Source organism: Delphinapterus leucas, chromosome 18 (assembly GCF_059928025.1).
Source record: "Delphinapterus leucas isolate spDelLeu-1000000601 "Yukka" chromosome 18, BTC_Dleu_Yukka2, whole genome shotgun sequence".
NCBI classification, from domain to species: Eukaryota; Metazoa; Chordata; class Mammalia; order Artiodactyla; family Monodontidae; genus Delphinapterus; species Delphinapterus leucas.
The window spans coordinates 57,764,411-57,782,208 of NC_143146.1; the positions used below are offsets into that span (position 1 = coordinate 57,764,411).

The window sequence follows — 17,798 nt, forward strand, 5'->3', positions numbered from 1 at the left end:
GCAGTGCTAAAAGGGCTAAGGGTTCTGGGTCTTGAAGTACCTGCAGTGTCAGGAGAAATGTGATGATTTTCTGAAAATAAAAGGAAGCCTAAGTTAAGTCAAGTAGCAATTAAGAGTTGATAACCTGTGTCCTCCTTTGTTGCTTAAGATTCCCCTTGATACTGAGTTTAGGAAGAAATAAACACTCTTTAAGACTGGCCTTAAGTTCCAGGCTTATTCAGTGACGCAGATGGTATCTGCCAAACCACTGCTTTATGATATTTGAATTTCTTTCAGTTATTTTATGTGAAAGGTAGCAAATGCAAGTGCCTCCAGGACCAAGCAGGCATCTCTCTGGGTGGGATGCTGAAATTTAAGAAGATAAATGGTAGAGACTGATGAACTGGAGTGTATGTGCCCCTTCTAAAGACATTCAGATATTAAAAATTGCTACACTGTGTGGATTTAGTCAAGCAAGTCACAATTCAGCTGCATGCACGCAGGCTTTCGTTTTATAGCCTCTGGTTATGTGTCAGGGGAAAAATAAACTAAAAAAGAGGATAGGCAAGATAAGTGGGGACAAACATAAGATAATCCAAGAGAGGTATTTTTATGATGTCTGTTGATTGAGACAAGTAAGTAGAAGTCTCCTTCTTTGTCCTCTTCTATTCCAGTCTTTTCTGCTCTTAGATGGGAATACATACAACCTTCTGGAGCCAAGTGGAAATAGAGAAGTAAAATAGGATAGGCCTTACTTGTCTTTGCCTCTCTTATTCATTAATATGCTTCTCCCGTAGCCCCTGACTATGCTTTTTTCTCCACTTATGGGTCAGGCTTCTGTATACCTGTTTCTACTCTTGTGTAAGTTTTTGTTGCAGTGAGGACAAGGAAGAGCACGCCTTCCATAGGCTATAAAAAAGTATATTTATAGCCTTTCTGGAGAGAAGTTTGGTAATTTGTGTCAAAAGCACTATAAAAGGATACATCCTTTGATCTAGCAGTCTTGTATCTAAGAATTTATCATAGTAAGACAAGTGGCCAAAGATGTATATGCAATAGTGTTTCTCCCTATTGCTTAGGATAGGAAAAGGTCAGAAACACTTGTCCCAAAATAAGGATTAGTTCAGTACTTTAAGTTGTTATTTTTTGATGGTAGGCTCTAGAGTGATGTTATCCTAATTTTCCTCTTTATGAAATCTTTTTTGAATTGTTGGAATTGTCACAGTGAGCATGTATTGTCTGAATTGTTACAGTGGGCAGTAAAACTTTTCTGTTGGAATGGGAAAGGGAAGAAAGCTAGGGAAGAGTGTTAGTACTTAGCCATGACAATGTCCTTCCACAGTTATCTAAGGTTTGTCTTCTGTCAACAAAAATAATATTTTTTTAATGCCTGCTTTATGCCTGAGATACCTACTCTTGGTGAACCAAATAAATAAAATTCCTGTCTTCATGGAGCTACCACTTCTTTCAATTTCTCTGGTCATGCCTTTTCAGACCCCATTTGGGGTATAATCTATATTTCCTTTGACCTAGTGAGTCCACATTTGTATATTATAGTTGTTTTTTCTTAAATTCCATTATAAGGGTCACTCTTGTTATACTACCACATACCATCATTTCTGAGGCAAAAGGAAAATCTCTCTTAGGTCAGTCAAAGCTGGCACCTTTGCTTAGTATTAAAGCTCTGACCTCTATCTAATTCATATACAGAGTGACATTGGCACTATATCTACCTGTCAGGTATAGAAGATACATTCCAAATGTCATTTTTAGAATGTTTTTCATTGCTTTCTTTCTACTGCTAAAATAAATACAAATATATTGTATATTCTAAACCACTTATTAGGATATAAAGCTATCACATCTCAAGAGGGAGGGGATATGGGGACAAGTGTACGCATATGGCTGATTCGCTTTGTTGTGCAACAGAAACTAACACGGTATTGTGAAGCAATTATACTCCAATAAAGATCTATTGAAAAAAAAGAAAAAAAAAGCCATCACATCCACTTTAAAGACTCTTTTTAACATTAAGTGACATTTCAGTTCACGGTAACAGCCTTTGTTAAGGTTGTCATAGCGTAAATGAGTCGTTAATATTAACGTAATTACAGTGATGAGTCATATAGTAATCTTTGATTAACAGAGATTGACTGTAACTTACCACATATGTTATTTGAATGTTTAGTGAATTTTTTCCATGGGATTGTATCAAAATGGGTGAAGGCACCTGCATAGCTTTTAAAAGGATATTCAGTATTATAATGCCAACTGTAAGAAGAGTATAAAACTTTTGTTATTGTCAGGAACATTAATTTTTAAGTGATTGAGAAACTTCAGTGTAGTTCATTCAACAAGAATGACTTAGAGATTATGTAATCAAGATGTTCAGTTTTATTTGTTTATTTAAAAAAATTTTTTTTAATTAATTTATTTTTGGCTGCGTTGGGTCTTTGTTGCTGCGCGCGGGCTTCCTCTAGTTGTGGTGAGCGGGGGCTACTCTTCATTGCGATGCACGGGCTTCTCGTTGCAGTGGCTTCTCTTGTTGCAGAAGACAGGCTCTAGGTGCGCGGGCTTCAGTAGTTGTGGTGCACGGGCTTAGTTGCTCCACGGCATGTGGGATCTTCCCGGACCAGGGCTCAAACCTGTGTCCCCGGCATTGGCAGGTGGATTCTTAACCACTGTACCACCAGGGAAGTACTAAGATGTTCAGTTTTTTGTGTTTTTTTTAAACATCTTTATTGGAATATAATTGCTTTACAATGGTGTGTTAGTTTCTGCTTTATACCAGAGTGAATCAGCTATACATATACATATATCCCCATATCTTCTCCCTCTTGCGTCTCCGTCCCACCCTCCCAATCCCACCCCTCTAGGTGGTCACAGACCACCGAGCTCATCTCCCTGTGCTATGCGGCTGCTTCCCACTAGCTATCTATTTTACATTTGGTAGTGTATATATGTCCATGCCACTCTCTCACTTCGTCCCAGCTTACCCTTCCCCCTCTCTGTGTCCTCAAGTCCCTTCTCTACGTCTGCGTCTTTATTCCTGTCCTGCCCCTAGGTTCTTCAGAACCTTTTTATTTTTTTTTTTAAGATTCTGTGTATATGTGTTAGCATATGGTATTTGTTTTTCTCTTTCTGACTTGCTTCACTCTGTATGACATACTCTGGGTCCATCCACCTCACTACAAATAACTCAATTTCGTTCTTCTTATGGCTGAGTAATATTCCATTGTATGTGTGTGCCACATCTTCTTTATCCATTCATCTGTTGACGGACACTTAGGTTGCTTCCATGTCCTGGCTATTGTAAATAGAGCTGCAGTGAACATTGTGGTACATGACTTTTTTTGAATTATGGTTTTCTCAGGGTATATCTGTTTAGGTCTTCTGCCCATTTTTGAACTGGGTTGTTTGTTTTTTTGACACTGAGCTGCATGAGCTGCTTGTAAATTTTGGAGATTAATCCTTTGTCAGTTGCTTCATTTGCAAATATTTTTTCCCATTCTGGGGGTTGTCTTTTCATCTTGTTTATGGTTTCCTTTGCTGTGCAAAAGCTTTTTTTTTTTTTTTTTTTTTTTTTGCAGTATGCGGGCCTCTCACTGTTGTGGCCTCTCCCGTTGCAGAGCACAGGCTCTGGACGCGCAGGCCCAGAGCTCACGGTCCTAGCCGCTCCGCGGCATGTGGGATCTTCCTGGAACGGGGCACGAACCCATGTCCCCTGCATCGGCAGGCGGACTCTCAACCACTGTGCCACCAGGGAAGCCCCTGTGCAAAAGCTTTTAAGTTTCATTAGGTCCCATTGGTTTATTTTTGTTTTTATTTCCATTTCTCTAGGAGGTGGGTCAAAAAGGATCTTGCTGTGATTTATGTCAAAGAGTGTTCTTCCTATGTTTTCCTCTAAGAGTTTTATAGTGTCTGGCCTTCCATTTAGGTCTTTAATCCATTTTGAGTTTATTTTTGTGTATGGTGCTGGGGAGTGTTCTAATTTTATTCTTTTACATGTAGCTGTCCAGTTTTCCCAGCACCGTTTATTGAAGAGGCTGTCTTTTCTCCATTGTATATTCTTGTCTCCTTTATCAAAGATAAGGTGACCTTAGGTGTGTGGGTTTATCTCTGGGCTTTCTATCCTATTCCGTTGATGTATATTTCTATTTTTGTGCCAGTACCATACTGTCTTGATTACTGTAGCTTTGTAGTATAGTCTGAAGTCTGGGAGCTTGATTCCTCCAGCTCTGTTTTTCTTTCTCAAGATTGCTTTGGCTATTCGGGGTCTTTTGGGTTTCCATACAAATTGTGAAATTTTTTGTTCTACTTCTGTGAAAAATACCATTGGTAGTTTGATAGGGATTGCATTGAATCTGTAGATTGCTCTGGGTAGTATAGTCATTTTCACAGTGTTGATTCTTCCAATCCAAGAACATGGTATATCTGTCTCTCTATCTGTTTGTATCATCTTTAATTTCTTTCATCAGTGTCTTATAGTTTTCTGCGTACAGGTCTTTTGTCTCCTTAGGTGGCTTTATGATGTTCAGTTTTAAATTCAATATGAGGTTGAAATGTTCTCAAACTTTTGCCAGGTGGAGCTATATAAACATGAAGCCCAGTATTTCATTTTAACAGTTGAGGTCCTTTTAATGCCATTTTCAGGGCAGAAATAAGGGGGAAAAAATTTGTACAAAAAATGTTAAAGGAGGTGGAAATGACATATGTATTTGTAAAAGAATATCCATACATACATTTGATCAGAAAGAAACCACTTTGCATTTACCCCCAGAAACATTTTCACTCACCTGTGACACCTAGATAAATTTACGTTTGGTATATATGATCATCTCCAAATATTTGAATTCCTACTTTGTACATAGAGCTTTTCTAAGCATTAAATTTAAATCTATCTCTTTGCTTCACAAACTATCTGGGATATGATACCTACTATTCTTGCCATTCAGAAAGCATTTTGGGAGCCAAAAAGAATGATATTAGTAGCATTATCTCTTAGAATAGTCCTTCCTTGAAAGCTTGGCCGTGAAAACTCACCCTTTAGTAGGATGTGACCTGTCAGGTTTCTCCCTTCGTGGCCTTTCCTCTGCCTTATTAGATCATCAATCATTAGATCAAAAGTTTCTGAAACTTTTTCCAGAGAAAGTTTTTTGAAACACTAATTTTATGAGAATCTCCTTGAAAAAAAGAGTTGTGTAAAAAAAATTGTGTGTTAAAAGAACTTGTAGATTCTGATTATATCCTCCCCCTTCAATATTGACACTGCATTTAATATACTAAAGTTGGGAACCTCTAGGAATTTGTTTAATCCTGCATTTTGTAAACATTTGAACATCACATTCCCCATCCCCCATCCTTTCGCGTAGCAAAAACAAACTATGAAAAATAATGGCTGTCAAAATAGGATTTACAAAAGGGCCCATTGGGGGAGGGGGAGATTTTGGAACTTATATTTTTCTTGGTTTTTACCTAATAAAGGAAAGAAATTGAGCTCTAGAAATATTTACAATGTGGATTGACCTTGGTACCCTTATGCAGTCCCTGTGCTAATCAGTCATTTTTCATTAGAGGAGTAGAAGTTGTACAGCGCAAGGACTTCCCTGGCTGTTTGGTGGTTAAGACTCCAGGCTTCCATCACAGGGGGCACAAGTTCGATCCCTGATCGGGGAACTAAGATCCCACATGCCACATGGTGTGGCCAAAAAAAAAAAGAAAGAAATTGTGCAACACAGAGGCTTTGGCATTGGTGCTTTCAGCACCTCACACTTTTGTTTTCAGCACTTTAGGTTTGGTGCTAAATTGAAGGATGTACAGGTTACAGTATCTATTATTAACTAAATTCAATCTCAAAAAGTGAATAAATGGCTTAAAAAGATTCCAACAGGGACTTCCCTGGTGGTCCAGCGGTTAAGACTTCACCTTCCAATGAAGAGGGTGTGGGTTCAATCCCTGGTCGGGCAGCTAAGATCCCACATGCCTCACGGCCAAAAAGCCAAAAAAACATAAAACAGAAGCAATATTGTGACAAATTCAATAAAGACTTCAAAAAAAAAAATATTCCAACAAAGAAACTGTAGATTAAAGATAATAGTAATGAAGCAAATATATATCAACATGAAAGTGGCAAAACTGACACTTCTCTTCTAAAACCATCTCTTGGAATTCCCTGGTGGTCCACTGTTTAAGACTCGGCACTTTCACTGTTGTGCGCCCAAGGTTCGATCCCAGGTCGGGGAGCTAAGATCCCGTGAGCCGTGTGGCATGGCAAAAAAAAAAAAAAAATCTCTTTTATTAGTCACTTTGTGAGGTAGAAACAGTGATGACGTGATCAAATCTGACAAGAACTTGGCCCTCCCGAAAAGGAAATTATCATTCTAAATATGGCTTGTGATCCCCTGTCTTTAATGATTCAGTTAGTGTCTATCATGGAAGAAGAAACAACTCCAGATGTTTCAAGCCGAAAGGGACTTAAAGTAGGAAACTGGTTACAAATGGTTTACAGAATGGAATAACAAACGTGGAAGGGCTGAGGTTGCCAGAGACGAGGAAGCTGCTGCTTCCAGAGGTGCTTCCACAACACAATAGAAGAAAACCGCCCTTCCTCCCGCTTCCTTCTTCCATCGGCAGAGCCCCAGCTGGGAACAGGCTGGCAGGGGAGTCTCGGAAGTGTGGCCTGCAGTCCCCTGATGCTGCTACCACCGCCGCCAAGGCTGGGAGCTGAAGGCTTATTGGAAATAATTTGACATAGTGACCCTTGACCTTTGTGTTGTACCATAAGTTGTATTAGCTGTTGCTGGTTCAAAGCCATCACAGTTTGCAATTCATTTAAAGACTAAGCATCCAGAACATGAAGACAGATCCACTGTATTTTGAGAGCAAAACAAAAAAAAGTGTTTTGTAATTTTGACAAATTAAATTAAAACTTATTCCTAAAATAGTTTTATTTCATCTCTTTAAATTTTTTGTTCTTGTATGCTTTATAAAGATAACTGTGCATATTAATACAGAATACATTTTTTAATAATTTACAAATATATATTCATATAGTTCATGCTTTACATTTTTTACTGATTGGGATTTCCCCAGTGGTCCAGTGGGTATGACTCAGTGCTTTCACTGCTGAGGGGCCTGGGTTCCGTTCCTGGTTAGGGAGCTAGGATCCCACAAGCTGCGTGGCGAGGGAAAAAACATATTTTTTTTACTGATAGAGTTGTATAATCAAAATATAGAGTCGGCTGTTGTGTAAGATTCCTTTCAGCTCCCTCCAGCCCTGATTGCAACTAAGGGTGCTTGTGTATGTGTGTTCTGGTTGACATTGTGGACATCATCATCCAGCCTGTGTAAATGTCACAGTATTCTTATATGTAGTCTCCATCTTATGACCTTTCTCATAAGGAATCCCTTTTCTCATAAGGATTTGTGTCTTCTCTTGTCTAGACAGTGGTTCTCAATGCTGGCTGTACACTAGAATCACCTGGGAAGCTTTTAAAAAGAAACATACCTCCAGAGATTGATTGTATTGATCTACTATGGAGGCCAACTGTCTTAAATTTTTAAGTTCCCTAGGTAATTCTAGCATTCCGCCACTGATCCACAGTTACAGGCATTTTTTATAGCTCTGTCTGCCATCTCCTGTTGGGGTGGGGAGCAGAAATGATGCCTGGGAGGAGACCAGGAAGTCTCTTTCCACTAAACCTAAGGCTTTTAAAAAGGTTTAGTATCTTCTCGTCTCTGTTATCATCAATCCCCCTCTATGCCCCACCCACCCCAGCTTGAAAAAAGATTTCTCTTTCCCTTTTTTTTCCTGGCAAGAGCTCTTAGTCTGAAAATGATAGAGAATTAGAAAAATTGAACTAGAAAACTACTGTTGGAGGTAATAGAACTATTACATAAAATCTTGAAGTAAACCCCCAGAAACTAAAAAGAAAATTTATTTTATGCATACTCTGTTTCCTTCTGTGTGGCAACCAACTGTGTTAGTCTTCAGAGCTAGGGGTGTTGGCGGTAGGGGGGGTTTTGCTTGGCTTTTTGTTTTGTTCTCAGGTATCTGTATGAATTTGGAATTTTGCTGATTAAAATGGATGCCTGCAGGACTGTATCTAAAGGCCTTTCAGCAATATTTGCCTACTGTAGTATATAGTGTAGTATAAGGATACATGCTTCGTTCATTTGAATTTGCACACCAAGGACTGATCAACTCTAAATAAATAATTTCCTCCCAAGAGATAACAACACACTAAGCAGAAACAGGAGCATTGGGGGTGGGAGGGGAGTCTTTCATAAGGATTTAAAATGCAAACCATGATATTCAAGGCTGTCATGCTCACTTTAAAAGTTAAAATACAAGCCTCCACAAAGACTTGCCTTGACAAAGCAATCAAAATATTTCTGCAAACAACAAACTAGAAATTTACAGACATCTGTATTATAATACTTTAATTGGCAGTGGGTGGCATTTATAATTTTAGTCAGTGATTATTGTTTCAGTAATGATGGTTGAACAGCTCTATACCACATCCACAGTGGATTTTCAACATTTGGTTGCGTTTTAGTCTTGAATAATTTGTTTTTCATTTTGAAAGTAGAATTGTATATGATGGATTTTTTGGATTGTAAAAATTTGTAACTAGAGATTAAATGTAACGTTCCTTCTGAATTGACGTTTATTTCTATGCAGCTGGCTACACTGTAGTCTGTGGTCATTGGGGGCAGATATAAGATCAGTGATTAAAATTCATATAATATAAAAGCTATTTCTAGTCCAGTAACTCTCCTACCAATATTTTGTGGTAGCTGCTAAAAAGTTAGAAAATATGACTGCTTTGAGTGTCATTTCCTTATAATGCCAGTACAAAACAAAATGCCCAAAGGGAAGAGAGCTAAAATGAGAAGAAATAGCATTATCGCAAAACAGTAGTCTTCTCCTAAACTAGTTCATATCATTTGTAGCTTATTTGTAGAATTAATTTTATTTGTAGTACAAAGTTGTAAGTGCAGTATTAAGATTGGCATTTCTACACTGTTTGGCTTAAAAGAGAAAAGTTACCTCAGGGATCTTAGTTTTGTCCTGAGTATGTTATTAATAACTAAATGATCATGGAAGTAATTTCAGTCCCTTTTTATAGTTACACATATATTGGAACTACCTGATACCACAGAGCAGAATTTGGGTTATGAGCCTGTCTTGGACATTATCAAAAAAGATTTAAATAATGCTGTACTGCAGAAATTTTGTTTTAAAACAGCCTTTTCTGTAGGTTATCCTATAGTACAGGCCCTGAGGGCATTAAAGAGATATATGTCTGGGTTTTCAGATTACACTTCTAAGTGTTTTTTTTTTCTTTTGCAAATATTTGATTGATTGATTGAAGTATGGTTGATTTACAATGTTGTGTTAGTTTCAGGTGCGCTTTTAAGTGTTTTTATTTCACTAGTCAAAAGTAAAGTTAGGCTGCACTGTCCCCTGGGTTATTGAGCCATTGATAGACATGGTTAACACAGAAAGACAAGCATACAAGTCTAGTCTGTTTTCTCCGCAATTTAAAGAAGGAAAGCAGCAATGTTAAATACAGTGTTTTGAGATTGAAACATGTAAACCAAGATTTTTTTAAAAATTTCTGTGTAGAATTGGTGCTTTTCTCAGTACTCATTAACATTACAAATCACAACCTAATCTGACTCTTAATCTTATCCTCAGTATTTTTTTAATATTTATTTATTTATATTATTATTTGGCGGGTCTTAGTTGTGGCACACAGGATTTTTCGTTGCAGCACACAGGCTTCTCTCTACTTGTGGCGCGAGGGCTCCAGAGCGTGTGGGCTCAGTAATTGCGGTGCATGGGCTTAGTTGCCCCGAGGCATGTGGGATCTTAGTTCCCCGACCAGGGATCAAACTGGCGTCCCCTGTGTTGCAAGACGGATTCTTAACCACTGGATCACCAGGGAAGTCCCTTATCCTCAATATTGATTTTGAAGTTTCTTTCTAATTTATTCTAAATTCTTTTCTTCAATCCTTTTGGGTCTGACATATGGCTTTAGGGTTGGGACAACTTGATAACAAACACTTAAGTTTTTCTCTCCACTGCCAGCTAGAATGTATGCCCTCTCTGAACTGGGCCATCTTGCTTTACCAGCACTTTTCTTTACTTGAAAACATTTTTGTTCATCTTCCTAGCTTCTCGAGTCTTTTTTTTTTTTTTTTTTGCAGTACACAGGCCCGTCACTATCGTGGCCTCTCCCGTTGCGGAGCACAGGCTCCAGACGCGCAGGCTCAGCGGCCATGGCTCACGGGCCCAGCCGCTCCATGGCATGTGGGATCTTCCCGGACTGGGGCACGAACCTGTGTCCCCTGCATCGGCAGGCAGACTCTCAACCACTGCGCCATCAGGGAAGCCCTCGAGTCATTTTACACAAGGAAGAGATGGCTAAAGGTGGAAGCTGAATATACCATAACTTCTGTTTCCTATTTCCTTAATTTAACTTTTTCCATCTTCTTTCAGCATAAATTAAAGCTGGGACAGAAGAGAAGACAGAATATCATACAACTGTAGCTCCATACTTAGAGTCCAAAGCCTAGCACTGGTCTTTTGCTAGGTCCCCACTTCTTTGTCTTGTTTTTCTTGAGGACCAATGGCTTTTCCCTGAATGAGATCCCACATCCCACTCAAGCCTGCGGGAAGGAAATAGGCTTTCCCCACTCCTCCTTAGTCTGATTCTATCTCCCTCTATTTTCTAGATACCAAGTTAAGTTTCTCTTAGTCCCCACTTGGTCAGAGTAAAGGGCTATAACATCTTCATCCCGTGGTCCAGACTTTCATACTCTTTTACCAGGCCCTCCTTTCTAGACTGTCCATCACAGTGGACAAAGCAAACCCTTTCAAATACAGTGCACCTGTGGAAGGGAATGTCAGGATGCAAACTAAGTACAAATGTAAGTAGGGGGAAATAATGACATATTTGAGACCTTGGTCAGCAAAGCAAGGCTTAAAGATTAATCCCTTAAGGCATTCCATGATCTCATTCTTCTTTTTAATCCAAAGACTGTTTGGATTTGTGGGTTTTGTCCTGGTCTGTCGTGATTTCTTTCTCCATCTTACAGCCACTGTCTTAGTTCTTTCTATCCTTCTTTTGACCCGAGAGAAAGAAAATTCTTCCTTGAGTGGCCCTCAGGTAGATCTCTGTTGGTCTTGGCTATCTCTGCAGCCTCCTTTCTCTCAGAATTGGGGCAGAATCTGTAATTCTGCCTTTTTCCTTAAGTGCATTTTTTTTTCATCTGTTCTTCCATCTTCCTCAAATTGAGAAGGCATGGATTTCCCTCTTGGTCATGGGTTTCTCTGGTCTCTCCCCTCTGCAGTCTTGCTTCTAGCTCTTCTAGTCACTCTGCTCTTTAGCAATTCCTTTGTAACTGCCCACAGTTGTTTTCTTTCAGGCTCTTTCCACCCAGAAAATCTTGAGACTAGCTAGATTTCATTCCTCCCCAACAATACAGTCTGTGCCATGCATTTGCACTTTTTTTCAGCATCATGATCTTGTTCTAGGTAGCTCTGTGCTGTCTATTACTACATTACTACTATTACTACATTTAAAATGCGCAAGGCCCTGTCTGTACATTTTAATACACAAGCCCTAAGAAAGGGATACCTTTTGAAGGAGAGTGTCTTATTTGCCCCATATTTTAGTGCAATACCAAGCACCTAATCTATGCGTAATCTGTTGAGGAGATGAATGGGTTTTGAGTTTTACTCCCAAGATGTACATATCATAAAAATTAAGACATTCAATTTAGTCCTTTTTCCTTGTATAGCTCCTAATTTTATCTAATTGAAGGACAGATACTTGTTGTCAGAGTTACTTCTTGCCTCTAATTTGAAAGTCTCTGATATATTATTTAGTCTTGACATCAGTAGAAATTAGACTTTATCTTTTTACATCTCTATTGTTAAAATCCAGAGAATAAGCCTAACTATATGAAGCTGGAATTTGTGCCTAATTTAGTTGTACATTTGGAAACGTATTTCACTGCCTTGGAAGCTAGTCTCTAGATTATAGAGATGCACAGAAGATTGTTCTCTTGGCAGCTTTCACCCCCCCCCCCTTCTGCTGCTGTATTTACCAGGTGGGCTGCTGCAGTTTATATACATGTCCTATAACATATAGTTCCTGAGGCTTTATCAAAATAAAGTTTTTCTTGGGCTTCCCTGGTGGCGCAGTGGTTGGGAGTCCGCCTGCAGATGCAGGGGACGCGGGTTCATGCCCCGGTCCGGGAGGATCCCACGTGCCGTGGAGCGGCTGGGCCCGTGAACCATGGCCGCTGGGCCTGCGCGTCCGGAGCCTGTGCTCCGCAACGGGAGAGGCCCCAACAGTGAGAGGCCCGCGTGCCGCAAAAATAAATAAATAAAATAAGTAAAGTTTTTCTTAAAAAAAAAAAAAATTAAAAGCTTAATCAACTGACGTGAATGCAAGTAAGTTGCACGTTTTCAATAAAAAGGTAATTTTTTTTACAAATGCACATGTCTCTGGAAGGTAACACTAGGAGAGAGTTTATACACTCTCTTCATGTCACTGCTTACTTCATCTTACAGAAGAAGCAAGTTCAAAGAGGTCACACAGTTGGGAGGAGAAAAGGCCTCCTGTCACCTCCCATGTGCTTTCCTTTTTACCAATGTTCCCCAAACTTTTCATCCTTAGAGAACCTGTTCTGTGATCTGCCTGCCCCTCAACCCTCTTGCTGCCCTGAAAAACTCCAATTTTGAAAGATGTTGCCTACCAAACTGCATGTAGCAGATAAACTGTTTTACTGAATTTCGAGTAATCAAAAACAAAGAACTGCAAGTTAGACTTTGTGATCAACATGAGCTAACTGGTGGCCACGCTGAACTGATATAATTTCGGTAAAGAAAGGCTTTTTGCGAGGAAGTGGACACATTATGTAAAGCTTTAGGGAATAATGAAAACGGGTTACAGATGGGCTTTAATACCTTCTTGGAGCCTTAAAGTTCTGAGGAGCCCTGGGAGCAGTGAGGACCCCAGGTACTGAACCACGACCCTTTGACCTGCTGTTTTGCAGCTTAAAATCTAAGCGTCACGTGGAGGACTGAAAAGAGAGTGCCTGTGTTTCAGAGTGAGCATGTTGAATTAATGCCTTCCGGTTTTTTTTGCTTTTTGCACCTAGATTGAATATGAAAGGAAAAAGAAAGAAGATGGGAAACGAGCTCGAGCTGATAAACAACACGTTTTAGACATGTTGTTTTCGGCCTTTGAGAAGCATCAATATTATAATCTTAAGGACTTGGTGGACATCACAAAACAGCCTGTGGTATGTATATGCTCACATTGATCCTTTAAATACGTCCTGCTTCATTAATACAGCTTTCCTGAAGAGAAGTGTATTGTAAATGAATAAGTTCACTTGCACCTATGCTGATGTCAGGTTTTGTTTCAACACGGAAAAGATGTCTCAGTGTAGCCTTTTTCTCCCTCCCTCCCTCCCTTCCTCCCCCTCCCTCTCTCCCTTCCTCCCCCCGCTTTCCTCCCTTCCTTCCTTCCTTCCTCCCTCCCTCCTTCCCTCCCTTCTTTCCTCCCTTCCTTCATTTTGTTTTCTTACCTCAGCTTCATTGTTTTCAATTTTAAATACATTTAATATCAGTAGTTCCATATGAAGAAAAGGTGGATTTGTCCTCCTTTTGACTGATCCTTGACTTTAAGCCTGAAGTCTCTTTGTTTATATCATTTCTAGTCTGTCTTTTGTTCTCTTACCTCCCTCCAAAAAAGCTCAACTTGAAGAGTTGTATGGGTCTTTCACGGTGAATGTTTATCCCGTTTTGTGAACTGTTCTCTGTGGATTTTTTTTTTTTTTTAATCAGAATCTATCTAGCACTAACATTAGGTCTTTTTAAACTTGAGCTGTACTGCCTCACAATGTTTGTTGAGATTATGATTGCGTTGGGCTATTCTCCATTTTCAAGGAAAATTTTAATAAATTGATGTTTTAGAAAGTTTTTGTTTGTTCTATAAGTAATCATTTTTAATCACTTCTCCATACTCTTGTGCCTATTTGCTAATAATTTGTGTTTCTAATCCATTTAAAATGTTGGTAACAAGTAAGGGATCTAAACCCTTTCTCCAGCCTTGGGTCACATTTCCTTCTATTTAACTTTCTCACACCTGAGGTTAGCAGAGTATCAAATTGAATTATATTTTAGTATTTTAAGTATTTAAATATTTTAGTATTTTAAGTATTTTACTTTACAGGTTCTTAAAAATTAGATGGAAACCCCCTTGTTTTTGTCCTCTTACCCACTTTGCTTTATTATTTTGTCCGCTTTGCCAGGATACTCAAGAATATGTTAATTCTAACTGCTCCATTTATTTGCTTCAGAATATGTAACAAGATAACTGCTTTTGTAAAATATTTTAACATAAACGGCTTGGTATAATTTTTTTCTGATTTATTCAAAGCTTTAGGAAATTATTTCTGAAACTTTAGTATTGATGGTACGGCTTCCCACTTCTGTAGAGATTTCTTTACTGTTATATTTCATCCTTTCACTTTTTCATTAAGAAAGAAATTTGAATTCCAAAAGACCTAAGTACTTTGTTGTTGTTTTTTTTTACCAGAGAGGAGGAAAGTGCTCTTGCCGGCTGTATTATCAACTCATCTTAATGACTTCGCTCCCTTCAGCATCAAAGCCTTAGAAACAGCATTCCAAGCTAGATAAAAAATTTGAAATAGAATAATTCATAAGCTAAGCTCTGTTTCTTCTGGTTTTAATGAAGTTTACCTTTGTATTTTATATATACATGAAAAGGCCATTCCAGAAATTCTAGATGCAAACAGTATATTCTCATAGAATAACACACACACACACAAAATTAGATATGGGAAAATAAGTGTTTGTAGAGGGCCATTCAGATGATACTAGGGAAAGCACTTTCTTTGCCCTTAACATGGGATGACATATTTTTAGAGTTTACTCATTTTGCATCAAAGAAAAGGTATAACTAGTATTTCTCTCAATCTTTGTTCTTCGGATAATTTTTACATGGTGGAACTCAGTGAATCTCTTATAACAGAGTTTCTTAATTCATGGTCAGTAGATGGGCTTTAGGAGATCCAGCAACCCCCTGAATATGTACAAAAATGCGTGGATTTTTCTGGGGAGCAGATTTATAGTTTATATCAGATTCTCGTAGAGAGCCTGGGAACCTCAAAGAGCTTGAGAACCACTGATATAGAAAGAATTATTTTATAATAGTTTTATTATTTAGGGACTAAATTGCCTCGGCAAGCGTAAAGTTTTTGAAGGCAGGTTTGTATATTATTCATATCCCTAAATATTCATACATTCCACAACACAAACATAGTAGCAATTCAGTAATTGATTTAAGAATCAGGAGATGGCCCATCCTCTGTATTTAAAGACCACCGTATTTTCCTCAGATGGATTTTGACAGGCCTCATGTCGTTTATGGCAGGAGCAGGGTAGAAAGAGCCATCTCAAGAAAGCATGGAATGCCAGAGCTACCGTTATCCTCGCATAGAGGGGAGGAGAGGACAGGAAGTGGTCAGCATGGATTCCAGTCCTGCCATTTACCTCAGTGGGATCTGGAGAAGTCACTTCCATTGCTAAAATTGAGGAGTTGGACTGGATAATCCTTGTGAGCCCTTCCAGCTCTCCATCTGTGATTCTTTCTTTCTCCTATTTCATCTCCTCCTCTCCACCTCCCACTCACATTTGAACTGAGTTGGCAAAGCCCCTTGACCTAAAAAGAAAGTGGCCAGAGCCCAGCTCTCCTCTGTGTAGGTAACTATCCCCTTTAAAAGGCTCACAGGGCATAAGTCAGTCTGTACTAATGGTCATGAATATACCCTTATTAATTTGATTTTAGTCTGAGCAATACCAAGAGAATAAAGGAACCCAGTGTCGCATGAAGGTCAGTGATCCAGGAAAGAGATTTCCTGGTATGATGGAAAGAGCACAGGACTGTAAGTAATAGGATCTCAGTTCAAGTCCCAGCCCTGTCATTTAGCCAAAGAGTCCTAGGTATTTAAATGCATTTAATGTTTAATACATTATATAATTTAATATTTAATTTACTTAATATATGACATTCTTAATATAAAATTTACCAATATATTCAAATTAAATGTTTATCATATTACACTTTGTAAATATGTTTTTAAAATACCTAGTTTACAGAATCCTTATAATAATTAATGTTTATGAAAGTTGCATTTGTCAACAGCAAAGTATTTTACTATTATTATTAGTGTTATTAAACAAATTTTTGAGCCCTGTGTAAAAGGGAAGAAAAGAGATCTTTGTGTTAATCAGCTCTTTAGTATATGCATTTAATGACATGCTCTTGTTTTCTTTTTTTAATTAATTAATTTATTTATTTATTTATTTTGGCTTCGTTGGGTCTTCGTTGCGGTGCACAGGTTTCTCATTGTGGTGGCTTCTCTTGTTACGGAGCATGGGCTCTAGGGGCCCATGGGCTCAGTATGTGTGGCACGTGGGCTCTAGAGTGCGTGGATTTCAGTACTTGTGGCACGTGGGCTCAGCAGTTGTGGCTCGTGGGCTCTAGAGCACAGGCTCAGCAGTTGTGGTACACCGGCTTAGTGGCTCCACGGCATGTGGGATCTTCCTGGACCAGGGCTCGAACCCGTGTCCCCTGCATTGGCAGGCAGATTCTTAACCACTGCGCCACCAGGGAAGTCCCTGCTCTCGTTTTCTGATGGCCCCCAATGCCACTTTCGATACCGAGTTTCTAACCATGAAGTGTATTGCTTTAATACATTCTCTTTGTTATCAACGCTACCACTGTATTCTTAAGTTACCATCTGCTTTCTGACCTTTAGAATGTCATTTTTGACATGCTGAGTGAATCTGAAGTATTTTCTTGTTTTTCCAGTTCCTTCCCTTCTATATTCTTCTTCCTAAAAACCTTCACTTCTACAAGCAAAATTATTGATTAGAGAAACTGCCCTGAAGGACTAGCCTTTTTCTCTCATTCGCCGGTGTGTGACTTGCATAAGCAACCGAAGAATTAAAGTTACTCATTAAGGGCAAATAAGCCAACTTTATTAATATGCCAGGCTCTGGTAACTGATAAAAAGTTGGAAACACGGTATCCATTTAAAGAAGTGTTTTTATGCAGTTTAAATTTTGACTTTTTTTTCCCCTCTCTGAAGTAAACTATCAGAGGAAGCCTATTATTTCTCTCCTGGCAGTCTTTGCTCTTTCACCTTGAATGTGTTACGTCTAGTCTTTCTTCATATTTTATTATATCTGTAAAATAGAAGCATAATATCATTTCCTTCAAAAATACAAACCAGGGCTTCCCCGGTGGTGCAGTGGTTGAGAGTCCGCCTGCCGATGCAGGGGACACGGGTTCGTGCCTTGGTCTGGGAAGATCCCACATGCCGTGGAGCGGCTGGGCCCATGAGCCATGGCCGCTGAGCCTGTGCGTCCGGAGCCTGTGCTCTGCAGCCAGAGAAGCCACAGTGGTGAGAGGCCTGCGTACCGCAAAAAAAAAAAAAAAAAAAAAAACCACTAGGAACTGTATATAATTGCTCCCTTTGAAACACCAAACTGCGAAGACCATTTTGAGCCCTAGCATACTGTTCTCTTAACACAGCACCCATTTCCCAGTGTTTCTCTAAACATCCATTTCTATTAGAAGCGTCGTCGAAAATCAGCTCTAATTATAACTGAACCTCTTCATTTCCTTATGCTCTAAATCCACTCAATTTTACGTCAAGATTCAGGGAAGTTTATCTTTAATTATTGATGACCCTTCTAAATCAGC

The 17,798-nt window shown here is 39.0% G+C and overlaps 1 protein-coding gene across 1 annotated transcript in view; it reads left to right on the plus strand.

Moving 5' to 3' along the window:
* GTF2F2 (general transcription factor IIF subunit 2) overlaps positions 1-17,798 on the plus strand; it is a 151,095-nt gene that overhangs the window by 121,265 nt on the left and 12,032 nt on the right. Inside the window, exon 7 of the mRNA XM_022574878.3 lies at positions 13,159-13,302. Coding sequence (XP_022430586.1) covers positions 13,159-13,302 — 144 coding nt within the window. The remainder of the gene's footprint in view (positions 1-13,158; positions 13,303-17,798) is intronic.